Source organism: Rhinoraja longicauda, chromosome 5 (genome assembly GCF_053455715.1).
Source record: "Rhinoraja longicauda isolate Sanriku21f chromosome 5, sRhiLon1.1, whole genome shotgun sequence".
NCBI lineage: Eukaryota > Metazoa > Chordata > Chondrichthyes > Rajiformes > Arhynchobatidae > Rhinoraja > Rhinoraja longicauda.
In genome coordinates this window covers 82,142,479-82,155,816 of record NC_135957.1, presented here as the reverse complement: position 1 = coordinate 82,155,816, position 13,338 = coordinate 82,142,479, and the positions used below count along the sequence as shown (strand labels likewise).

At 46.1% G+C, this 13,338-nt stretch overlaps 1 protein-coding gene across 1 annotated transcript in view; it reads left to right on the top strand.

Moving 5' to 3' along the window:
- The window catches only part of LOC144593777 (prolyl endopeptidase-like), a 93,911-nt gene extending 80,862 nt beyond the window's left edge, over positions 1-13,049 (top strand). The window contains exons 13-15 of the mRNA XM_078399853.1: positions 4,336-4,467; positions 6,096-6,252; positions 10,300-13,049. Coding sequence (XP_078255979.1) covers positions 4,336-4,467; positions 6,096-6,252; positions 10,300-10,594 — 584 coding nt within the window. The 3' untranslated portion in view covers positions 10,595-13,049. The remainder of the gene's footprint in view (positions 1-4,335; positions 4,468-6,095; positions 6,253-10,299) is intronic.
- Positions 13,050-13,338: the final 289 nt, after the last annotated feature.

Here is a 13,338-nt window from a genome sequence, read left to right as displayed (position 1 = left end):
GAGATGTTTTGTATCAATAAGAGGAGGTGGATTTATTTCTGTGCTGATGGTTTTGACCACAAAACATTTTCTGAATTTGCATCAGGCTGTAAATTCAATGCACTGCTACAATACTACACTGGTCCACACTGTACAAGCTGTCATAACACTTCCTGATTAATTGTACTTTCCCTCGGTTTTTTCAATATTTTATCTCCAGTAGCTAATTGCATGTCTTTATTGCACAGTTAAGAAGTTAATTGCAGAATAAAATTAAACCAACATTAATTTTATCCATATTGTGAAATTTAAACTACTGTAAAAAGGTGACAATGCATTTTTTATAAATACCAAGCGCATTAATTTTATGCAACTGTGTCTTCAGTGATTTTTAAGGAGGTTTATTATTACGTGTATGGAAGTATAATGAGAAGCTTTGGTTTGCATGCTGTCCAAACAGGTCAAATGATACTATACATAAATACAATCAAGTTAAAATCAAGTACAATTGAGAGAGCAAAGGGAAGATACCGAGTGCAGAATATAGTTCTATTATAACACAGTAGTTCCATAGACAAAGTGCAATGTCCACATAAATGGACAGGTGAATTGGATGGTATCCTGGCTTATAGAAGGACCGTTCAGAAGCCTGATAGCAGAGGGGAAGAGGCTGTTCCCGAGTCTAGTGGTGCGCGCTTTCAAGCTTCTGCACCTTCTGCTGGACAGGAGCAGAGAGAAGGAATGACCGGGGCGGGACACATCTTTGATCAGGTTGGCTACTTTTCCGAGGTGTAGATGGAGTTAATGGTGGGAAGTCGGGTCTGCATGGTGGCCTGGGCTATATCTACTGCATTTTCTTGTGGTCTTGGGCGGAACTGTTCCCAACTGAAGCTGTAATGCAACCCAATAGACAATAGGTGCAGAAGTAGGCCATTCGGCCCTTCGAGCCAGCACCACCATTCAATGTGATCATGGCTGATCATTCTCAATCAGTACCCCGTTCCTGTCTTCTCCCCATACCCCCTGACTCCACTATCCTTAAGAACTCTATCTAGCTCTCTCTTGAATGCATTCAGAGAATTGGCCTCCACTGCCTTCTGAGGCAGAGAATTCCACAGATTTACAACTCTCTGACTGAATTCCACAGATTTACAACTCTCTGACTGAACCCAGTGGTATGCTCTCTATGGTGCATCTGTAGAAGTTTGTAAGAGTCACTGAAGACATGCTGAATTTCCTGTCTTCTCAGGAAGTAAAAGTACTGGTGTGACTTCCTAGTTGTCACTTCAATGTGGTTGACCCACGACAGATGGTTGGTGATATTAATGCCGAGGAATTTGAAGCCTGCAACCATTTCCACTTTGGTACCATTGATGCAGATTGGGGCATGTACTCCACCATGCTTCCTGAAGTCAATATCTAGCTCCTTTGCCTTGCTGACACTGAGAGAAGAGGTTATTGCCCTGACACCATGTTACTAAACTCTCTAATGTCCTTCCTGTACATGTTCTCGTCATTGTTTGTGATTTCACCCACCACATTGGTGTCATCTGCAAACTTGTAGATGGAGTTAGAGGTGAATTTGGCCGTACAGTAGTGAGTATATTGAGCGCAGTAGGGGGCTGAGAACTTGCCCTTTCGGGGCACTGGTGTTGCGGATTATTGTGCAGAAGGTGTTGTCACCTATCCTCACTGATTGTGAGATTTCTTTCAGAATTTGTATGTTTGGTACAGAGTCTTTCTTGTCTGCCACTCCAAACAGTAAGTTTGTGCTGTGGGATTTTAGTCCGAAATGGGTTTAATTTGGAAATCGTAGAATCATTGTGGCACGGAAAGATGGCCATTTGGCCCACCGATTCTGTGTCGGTTCCAAGCAGAGCAATTCCATCTACCCACTTAATTGGCCCAAGACTGTGTAGGGAGTGGATGAGAGAGTGGGATAACATAGAGCTGGTGTGAATCGATGGTCTTGGTGGGCCAAAGGGCCTGTTTCCATGCTGCATCTCTAAGTTAAACCTCTATAAGATCACCACTCGGCTTCCTGCGCTCCAAGGGTCCTGGGGCGTTTCAGAAGTACACTTTTAAGTAGTTTTACTATTGGAGAACAAAGAGGGACCCAGCGGGGTGGGGCCGCCTAAATCAAATAGGGAGCATCAGGACGCTAATGAGTACTTTTGTGACTTGGTCTGCGCCAGATCCATGGTGATTCGAAACATATAAGATTATTAATGGGTTGGACACGTTAGAGGCAGGAAACATGTTCCCAATGGTGGAGGAGTCCAGAACCAGGGGCCACAGTTTAAGAATAAGGGTCGGCCATTTAGAACGGAGATGAGGAAAAACTTTTTCAGTCAGAGAGTTGTGAATCTGTGGAATTCTCTGCCTCAGAAGGCAGTGGAGGCCAATTTTCTGAATGCATTCAAGAGAGAGCTAGATAGAGCTCTTAAGGATAGCGGAGTCAGGGGGTATGGGGAGAAGGCAGGAACGGGGTACTGATTGAGAATGATCAGCCATGATCATATTGAATGGCAGTGCTGGCTCGAAGCGCCGAATGGCCTACTCCTGCACCTATTGTCTATTGACTCTTTGCGTACTTTGTGTATCGTATGCAAAAAAGAAGAATTTCACTGTACCTCGGGACGCGTGACAATAAAGCATCATTGAATTGGTCTGTGGGTCAGAAAGTCGAGGATCCAGTGGCAGAGGTGTTTACTGATACCGAGGGCCAGGAGATTGTGGATGAGTTTGGATGAGTTAATGGTGTTGAATCTGCAGCTGTAGACAATGTCAGAGTCTATTGTTGGTCTAGGTGTTCCATAAATGAATTTAGGGCCAGGAAGATGGCGTCTGCCGTGGATCTGTTGCGACTGTAAAGAAACAGTAGTGGATCAAGTTTGGCTGGGAGGCCAATGGGCTCCATCACCAGCCTCTGAAAGCACTCCACGATGGTCAATGTCAGAGCCATTGAACGAGTTTGTAAGTTGTAGGGGTGGAATTAGGCCTATCATGTGCACTCCCCATTCAATCATGGATGATCTATCTTTCCTTCTCAACCCCATTCTCTTGCCTTCTCCCCATTACCCTTGACACTACTAATCAAGAATCTGTCAATCTCCACCTTAAAAATATCAATTGAGAGCTTCCAAAATGAATTCCGCAGATTCACCACCCTCTGACTAAAGAAATTCCTCCTCATCTCCTTTCTAAAGGAACATCATTTTATTCTGAGGCTATGACCTCTGATACTAGACTCTCCCATTAGTGGATACATCCATTCCACATCCACTCTATCCAGGCCTTTCACCATTCAATAAGTTTCAACAAGGTCCCTCATCCTTCTAAACTAAAATGGTAGTCATGAATGCACACGGTGTTGGCTCATAGGGCCAAATGGCCTCCTCCAGCACCTATTCTCTATCATTTTCTATGCTACATTACTTTTCTTGGGCATCAAGGTAATAGTGCTCTTCTTGAAGCAGGTGGGGATCTCAGAATGGAGTGGTGAGAGGTTGAAGATGTTTGCGAACACCTCCGCTAGTTGAACTAGGTCAGGTCCTGAGGATGCTGCCAGGGACCACCAATTGCTATCCACGGTTTCACTCTCGGGGGGGCCACAGTAACCATTGGTACAGGCACACCCAAGACTGGAGGGGTGGGTGGCCTTCACTGATCTGCTGTTCAAACCGGACATAGGATGCGTTAAGTTCATCGGGGAGCACCCATTGTCGCCAGTGATATTGCCCACCTTTGCTTCCTGGCGCGTTATGGAATGCAATCCTTGCCTCAGTCTATGGTTATCCATTTAGTTTAGTTTACAATACATCGCGGAAACGGGCCCGTCGGCCCACCGGGTCCGCGCCGACCAGCAATTCCCGCACATTAACACGATCCCACACCCACCAGGGACAGTTTTTACATTTACCAAGCCGGTTAACCTACAAACCTGTCCGTCTTTGGAGTGTGGGAGGAAACCGAAGATCTCAGAGAAAAACCCACGGGGGGAACGTACAAACTCCGTACAGGCAGCACCCGTAGTCGGGATGGAACCCGGGTCTCCAGCGCTGTAAGGCAGCAACTCTACCGCTGCGCCACCATGGCCACCCAGTTTCATTGCCTCGCGGGCTCCAGCTTGGTTCAGCATTTCCTCGTGGCCTCCTTAATGCTCTGTGAAGGGTGCAGATAGATTTCTCGCACTGCTCCCGGATCATTTGACGTGAACGCTGCAGACTTGGACTTCACCTGGGAGCGGACGAGAAACATATTTGGATGCATTTTGTCATTCCTCAACTGGTTACAGAAATAATATTGGCAGGAGAAAGGTCGCCGTTACTAAACGTTGCTGTGCTTGAATTGCAGGTGGCATGCTGGCAAAGAAGCAAAATTGTTTAACTGATTTTCAATGTGCGGCTGAAGTTCTTATCAAGGAGGGGTACACCACGTCAAAGAAGTTGACCATTAACGGAGGTTCCAATGGTGGTCTCTTAGTGGGTATGTTCATTTATTTGTGTGTCCGTCTTAGTTCACTGAAAGTTTGTGGGTCTCAACTTCTTACCTGCCTCTTTTCTAGTATTTTTGATTCTTCACAGAGGGCAGTGGAGGCCAAATCACTGGATGAATTTAAGAGAGAGTTAGATAGAGCTCTGGGGGCTAGTGGAATCAAGGGATTTGGGGAGAAGTTGGGCACAGGTTACTGATTGTGGACGATCAGCCATAATCAAAATGCTGGCTCGAAGGGCCGAATGGCCTCCTCCTGCACCTATTTTCTGTGTTTCCCAAATGCCCATATCTATGTGAAATATATTCCACTGGAGTAAAGAGGCTGTGATACCTGATATTCTTCCTGATTTCCATGTTAATGGCCAGTTCCTTTTCTGAAACGATGCGTAATAGTTCTAGCAAGGGAAACATTGTCTCAGCATCTACCTTGTCAATAGACAATAGACAAGCCCTCTCAGAATTTTACATTGAAATAAATGATCTTGCTCTTCTAATTCCAATGTCCCTGGGGCAAGCTGCTCAATCATTCCTCATCAGATAAGCCTGACATCCAAATGTGTGTCGACAATTCTTTGTCCACATCCTGAAGGGCCTTTTTCTGCTCTGTATCTCTGAACTAAACTAAACCAAACAACAGTCATGTTCATAAGTGATAGGTGCAGAATTAGGCCATTCGGCCCATCAAGACTACTTTGCCATTCAATCATTGCTGATCTATCTCTCCCTCCTAGGTCCTTTGGTCTACCTTTAAGTGGCGGTATGAATATTGACTTCTCTAACTTTAAGGAACCCTTGCTTTCTCTCTCTTTCCTTCCCTCCCCCATCCTAGTTCTCCGATTAGTTCCCCTGTCCTGATTAAATAGTACTCATTGTCTGCCTCGCTGTCATCTTCTCGCCAGCTAACGGTGTACCATTCTACATTTCCTTGATCACACTTTACCCTTCCATATCTCTGTCTCCCTCTCCCCTGACTCTCAGTCTGAAGAAGGGTCTCAACCCGAAACGTTACCCATTCTTCAGAGAAGCTGCCTTAGCATTACTCCAACATTTTTTTTGGTCTACCTTCAGTGTAAACCAGCATCTGCAGTTCCTTCCCACGCATTAACGGTCCTTTACAATTCTGCTGTCGATCCTGAATTGCATTCAATTGCCATTTATTTATTTTCCTTATCTATATACTAAAACTCTCGTTTGTTTGTTCCTGAACAACAGCCAAAACGGTTCACGATGGCGTGACAATTGTAGGCCCACCTTATTCACCGTCGTCCCTTTGGTGCTAAAGGAAGACGTTTCATTGAAATCGGTTTTATGTTTTTAAAGTTATTCACATTTTAAAGTTTAAATCTATCTCCTAGGGAGGGGAGGGGGGAGTGGAGGGAGGTGGGGAGGGAGGAAGGGAAAGGAGGGAGGATAAGGGGAGTTGAGGGGGAGGGAGGGGGGGGGGGGAGAGGGGGAGGAGAGGGTGCTGCACCAATGCAGGAGAGGTTTGGTCCAGTCAAGAATTATGTCCATACATGTGTTGAGATCAAATTCTCCAGGTTAAGTTTTCCATTCCAGTGCTTTTTAACCTTGGTTAATTTTTACCACTCTCGCGCTTCTCTGTCCTTCCATTAATACAGCGGCCTGCGTGAATCAACGCCCTGATCTCTATGGTTGTGCCGTGGCACAGGTGGGAGTCATGGATATGCTCAAGTTTCACAAGTTCACCATTGGACACGCCTGGACCACTGACTATGGCTGCTCAGATATAAAGGAGCAGTTTAACTACCTAATCAAGTAAGTTGTAGGTGGGATTAGAAACATAGAAACATTGAAAATAGGTGCAGGAGTAGGCCATTCGGCCCTTAAAGCCTGCACCGCCATTCAATGTGATCATGGCTGATCATCCAGCTCAGTAACCTGTACCTGCCTTCTCTCCATACCCCCTGATCCCTTTAGCCACAAGGGCCACATCTAACTCCCTCTTAAATATACCCAATGAACTGGCCTCAACTACCTTCTGTGGCAGAGAATTCCACAGACTCACCACTCTCTGTGTGAAGAAATGTTTTCTCATCTCGGTCCTAAAAGACTTCCCCCTTATCCTTAAGCTGTGACCCCTAGTTCTGGACTTCCCCAACATCGGGAACAATCTTCCCGCATCTAGCCTCTCCAACCCCTTAAGAATTTTATATGTTTCTATAAGATCCCCCCTCAGTCTTCTAAATTCCAGCGAGTATAAGCCTAGTCTATCCAGTCTTTCTTCATATGAAAGTCCTGCCATGCCAGGGATCAATCTGGTGAACCTTCTCTGTACTCCCTCTAAGGCTAGAATACTCCCTCTAAGGCTAGAAACGCACTCGGAAGGCTCGGGAAACATGTTCTGCGGGCCAGGAATCTCTCAAATCCACTCACTGGCCAGGGCAGATGAAATGTGTAAACAAGGAAATGCGGGTGCTGGCTTACTGAAGAAGGGTCCTGACCCCAAGCGTCGCCTGTGCATGTTCTCCAGAGATGCCTCCCTGTCCTCCTGGGTAACTCCAGTACTTTGTGGGCACTCACTCACTGGCCAGGGTAGTTTGATGATCACCTCATCAACAGGAACTCAACTGTTGGATCTTGGGTTTAAAGGATTTGTAAGGGAAGTAGTTAGACTTTAGTGACACAGCGTGGAAACAAGCCCTTCAGCCCACCGAGTCTGCGCTGACCAGCGATCACAGATAGGTAGATGATGCAGATTGAGACACAGTGCAGAAACAGGCAATTCGGCCCATCGAGCCCAAGCTGACCAGCAACTACTACACTGTACTACTACTACACTAGCACTATCCTGCACACAGGGACAATTTACAATCTTTACCGAAGCCAATTAACCAAAACTGCATGTCTTTGGAGTGTGGGAGGAAACTGGAGCACCTGGAGAAAACCCATACGGTCACAGAGAGAATGTACAAACTCCATACAGACAGCACCCATAGTCAGGATCTAACCCAGGTATCTGGGGCTGTGAGGAAGCAACTCTACCGCTGCGCCACTGTGCCGCCCTGCTGTTGATTTCCACCTCTTCCTATTAATCTCTTCCTGCATTGCAAAATGTGCGGACGTTCCAAACAAGATTGTTTCTCTTTCCACCGACTGTCTGGAGATCACTAGAGGAGGAAGCTATGTATTATTCCATAACGCATTGAGGAACAAGAGTAGAGACAGGTCCGGGGAACGAGGGCTGAGCTAGGAGAGGGACAATGGTTCGAGGGACGACTGAAATGCAGGCGACGGCTGCAAATGGGACAATAAATGGTGCCTCTTGCATACGGACTCTGTACATTCTGTACTGACTGGGGTGATTGTGCTTGTGTACGATAATAGCCTTGCTGGGCTATACGCCAAACATTTATTTCACTGTACCTGGTACACGTGACAACAAAGTTACCATTGCCACCATTAGTGTAAGAAAATAACTGCAGATGCTGGTACAAATCGAAGGTATTTATTCACAAAACGCTGGAGTAACTCAGCAGGTCAGGCAGCATCTCAGGAGAGAAGGAATGGGTGACGTTTCGGGTCGAGACCCTTCTTCAGACTGATGTCGGGGGGCGGGACAAAGGAAGGATATAGGTGGAGACAGGAAGTTAGAGGGGGAACTGGGAAGGGGGAGGGGAAGAGAGGGACAGAGGAACTATCTAAAGTTGGAGAAGTCAATGTTCTGCCTGGGCAGCAAGCGAAATATGAGGTGCTGTTCCTCCAATTTCCGGTGGGCCTCACTATGGCACTGGAGGAGGCCCATGACAGAAAGGTCAGACTGGGAGTGGGGGTTTAGACAGTTTAGAAAGTAAAAATGTTACTGTTAGTGAAGGGCTTCGTAACTTGAATGGGTACAACATGTGCCGTGGAGGTTAAAACCAATTTGAAGACCCAATATACATTTTGAAAGAACCCACAAAGGGAATGGTATTTAAGGTCATGCAGCACGGGAACAGGCCCTTTGGCCTAACTTGCCCATGGGGGTAAGCATTTTGCCCACGTCCTTTTAAATTTTTCCTATTCATGTATCTCTCCAAATGCTGTTGTAATACCTGCCTTAACTACCTCCTCTGGCAGCATGTTCCATATACCCACCACCCTCTACACTGACCTTCTTATCAAAACATGCAAAACACAGAACCTTTGCACTAGGCTTTTGGACATATTGATAAGAACCGTCTTACTAATGCAGAATCTCAAGCTTTCTGGGTCTTTCTTGCTTCATTGGACGAGATGAGGTGTATTCCTCCAAGTGAGTTCTGCCCGTCTAGTTATATATGCGAATGCCCTATGTCTGCAGTAGTATCTTCATGCATATGTTAATTTACAATCATTACTACAGCTAAATCAAAATGATAAGTTATTGCATCAGTTGGGAAAAAAAGTTGACGCAGCGATTTGCTGAATATTTGTTCCACATATCCACCACACTCGAGGCCCTGTCCCACTTAGGCGATTTTTCAGGCGACTGCCGGCGACTGTCATAGTCCTAGCAGGTTGCCGAAAAACAGGCGACTGGAACCCCCCCCTACGACAATGTCTACGACAAGCTACAACAACCTACCACCCAGTCGACGGCAAGCTACCGACAACCGGCTACCCAATCTTAGGACGTCCACCTACGACCGCCCCTACGATCACACAGGCGACAGCCTACGACAACAGAAGTCCACCTACGTCCGCCCGCGACAAGCTACGACCCTGTCGGCGACAACTGAAGACAATTCACGTCATTTTGGCCTCCGGTTTTCACTTTGACGCCGGTACCTGTTGCCGGTTGGCGTAGGTAGTCGCCAATGGAATTCACCAAAGTCAGCACCGGCGACAATCTACGTCACCTGGCGACAACCCACGACAGCGCCCACGTCAGGAGACGTCAAGCTACGCTCACTGGCGTCAAACCCACTGTCGCCGAAATGTTTTCAACATACTGAAAATCCAGCGGCGACCAGAAAGACGCTACGGCTCTTTGGAGACGACTCACGATCGCACAGGCGACACCCCGTCGACCGTGTGGTGACAGCCTAGTCGCCTGTAGTCGCCTAAACAAATCGCCGAAGGTGGGACAGGGGTTTAAGATGGTGTGGTCAAAAGGCTTTTGGCACACTGGCCTTCATCAGTCAGAGTATTGAGTGTAGAAGTTGGGAGGTCATGTGGCAGTTGTGTAAGACGTTGGTGAGACCCCATTTAGAGTATTGTATTCGGTTTTGGGCACCATTTTAGATCATGTAAATGCACTTGCCCAGAGAAGGGAAATTGAGGACTGGAGGACACAGGTTTAAGGTGAGGGGAGGGAAGATTTATTAGAAACCTGAGGGGCAACTTTTTCACACAAAGGCTTGGGGGAGTATGGAACGAGCTGCCGGAGGAGGTAGTTGAGGCTGGTAGTATCGCAACATTTAAGAAACATTTAGACAGATAGGTGGATAGGACAGGTTTAGAGGGATGTGGGCCAAACGCAGGCAGGTGGGACTAGTGTAGATGGGACATGTTGGGCAATGTGGGTAAGTTGGGTGCCTGGGCCTGTTTCTACTCTGTATGACTCTATGACACACAGAAGGTGGTAGGTATATGGAATGTGCTTCCAGAGGAGGTAGTTAAGGCAGGTACTATACCTCAGCCTCCCAAAATCCAGAGAAAACAATCTTAAGATTGTCCAATCACTCCTTATAGCTTATTCCCTCTACTCCAGGCAAACCCCTTCTGCACCTTTTTCCCCACAAGCCTCCACACTCTTCCTGTAAGGGGGTGACCAGACGATGCTCCAAAGAGCCTGTTTCCGCGCTCTGCGACTCAGATCATTTTTATTTTGTACTTTTTTAGATACTCTCCACTTCACAACGTTAAGGTGCCAGCCGGGGAAGGGATTCAGTACCCAGCGATGCTGCTGATGACTGCAGACCACGACGACCGAGTGGTCCCCCTCCACTCCATGAAGTTGATCGCCACCCTGCAGCACGTCGTGGGACGGAGCCCAAACCAGGTCAACCCCCTGTTCATCCACGTGGACATCAAAGCTGGGCACGGCGCGGGCAAACCGACGGCTAAAGTCATTCAGGAGGTGTCCGACATGTTCGCGTTCATTGCACAAACTTTGAAGCTGCAGTGGATCGAGTGAGAAGGGGCGTTGTTGCCTTTGCATTTAATCGTCTGTTTGCGAAAGTGATCGAAAGTAGACAAAATTTAGAATAGAGTACATTGAATAGTGGAACCATTCGAAACAAAACAGGGTGTGCCTGCCGCTGGGGTGAATGGGATTTTCGGGACTCCTTAGTTGAAATTAGTAATATGGGGTAAGTGATATGTTGCAAGAATAAAGTTGACACTTGGCAAACAAGTCCTAATCTCACTCTCGAGGAAGTAAGAGACGATCTTTCCAGAAATGCCAGGATCTCATACAGGAATAAGAACATGTGACAAATTGGAGATGTGTTGATATTCCAGTGGTTCTTTATCCCCATTCACAGAGAGCGTCATGATAAGTTCTAGGAGCAGATGTAGCCCATTCGGCCCATCAAGTCTACTCTGCCATTCAATCATGGCTGATCTATCTCTCCCTCCTAACCCCATTCTCCTGCCTTCTCCCCATAACCCCTGACACCGGTGCTAATCAAGAATCTGTCACTCTCCGCCTTAAAACTGTCCATTGACTTGGCCTCCACAGCCGTCTGTGGCAATGTATTCCACAGATTCACCGCCCTCTGGCTAAAGAAGCTCCTCCTCATCTCTTTTCTAAAGGTACATCCTTTTATTCTGAGGCTATGGCCTCTGGTCCTAGTCTCTCCCACTAGTGGAAACATCCTCTCCACATCCACTCTATCCAGGCCATTCACTATTCGGTAAGTTTCGATGAAGTGTGTGTGTCCCCTCCCTATCGTTACGGCTTGATGCATCTTTGGTTTGTGTTTGTTTCATATAGATTCGTCTTGTCATTGACGATCCCCTGAGATTTTAAAATCATTGGACTTGCAAAAATGCAGAAAACGGGACTCAACATAAATGCATAAATAAAACTAAAAATGAATGATTTCACTGATTGTCCCTGCATAATTTTCTGGAAGGCATTGAAACTTGGTAGTTGCCAATACTGCATTTAGGGTGGGATTTAGTTTGGATTAAATATAATTCTAACAGTTACACTCAATACAGTGTGGAAACAGGCCCTTCGGCCCAACTTGCCCACACCGACCAACCCATCCCATCTACACTTGACCCTGCGTTTGTGTGAAAATGTTACCCCTTGTATTCCTATAAAATCTTTTCCCCTTCATCTTAAACCTGTTTTCTGGTCCTCGATTCCCCTTCTCTGGGCAAGAGACTTGTCCAAACCGACCAACATGTCCCAACTACACTAGTCTCACTTGCCTGCGTTTGTGTAGAAAAAGTCACCCCTCGTATTCCCATAAAATCTTTCCCCCTTCACCTTAAACCTATGTCCACTGGTCCTCGATTCCCCTACTCTGTGCATCTACCCGATCTATTCCTCTCGTGATTTTATACACCAAAATAAGATCACCCTACATCTCTATAAGATCACCAGTTGGAATTGTTAAGTCTCTCTCATGGTTATTTAGAAATACTGAATAAAACAAGCCATTTGATGTTTAAAGTTCTCTCCACAAATATCTGACATCACTTCATTACCAGCTGGAGTTTGCTTTGTGGTTTACAGAAGTCGATCTGTTTGGATGCATTGCAATGTTCGGCCCCATTCAAAAGCATGAAAGTCATCACAATAAACAGAATCTTGAGTCTAATGTTGGAAATTTAATGTGTTCTGCATCATTGGGTTTTTGTGTGCGTTATATTAGGGGAAGCCCGATACAGTTCACCTTGCATCTCCCAGAACTCTATAGTTTCTGTCAAGGACTATACGGTGGTGCAGCCGTAGAGTTGCTGCCTTACAGCACCAGAGACCCGGGTTCCATCCTGACTACGGGTGGTGTCTGTGCGGAGTTTGTACCCTCTCCCGGTGACCACGTGGGCTTTCTCTGGGTGCTCCGGTTTGCTCCCACACGCCAAAGACGTTCTGGCTTGTAGGTTAGTTTGCTTCTGTTAATTGTAAGTTGTACCTAGTGTGTGTAGGATAGTGCTAGTGTACGGGGGTGATCGCTGGTCGGCGTGGGCACGGTGGGCCGAAGGGCCTGTTTCTGCGTTGTATCTCTGAAGTCCAAAGACTGTGCGAGTTCACAATGTGGCAGGAGGGAGAGTAGTCAGAGATTTTGTCTCACAATTCCAGCGCATTTGGTGAATCACATGCTGTATCTTGGTAGAATTAAGTTTTGCTAACACAACTTTGTTTTTTTAAAGTGAATAGTGCAAAGAAATAGCGCATGAATTATGACTTATTTTTCTTATCTATCCTTTAAGGTATGCCTCAGTAAGTCTCATACCATTCAAACTACAAACTTCCATTGTAGGTCAGTTCATTCAGCTGGATGTTTACTATGTGGTTTCGATGTATTTTAATTTGATTTCACGATTACACTACAAAATATTTTCACCTTGTACCTTAATTGAGAACATGTCACATATAGGTCCTATCAAACAATGTCACTTTATCTACATGAAAAATAAAACTCAATTTACTCTACATGTCTGCTTTTTCTGAATATATTTCCCATGCCGCCAAGAATTTTGTTTATTTCCTAAGATAGACGCACAAAGCACCTCTGGAGGTGACGTTTCGGGTCGAGAGCCTTCTTCAGACTGAGAGTCGGGGGAAAGAGAAACGAGAGATACAGATGGTGATGGAGAGAGATATAGAACAAATGAATGAAAGGCATTGCAAAAAAGTAACGATGGCAAAGGAAGCAGACCATTGTTCGCTGTGGCTAGGTGAAAATGAGTTACAGACAATGA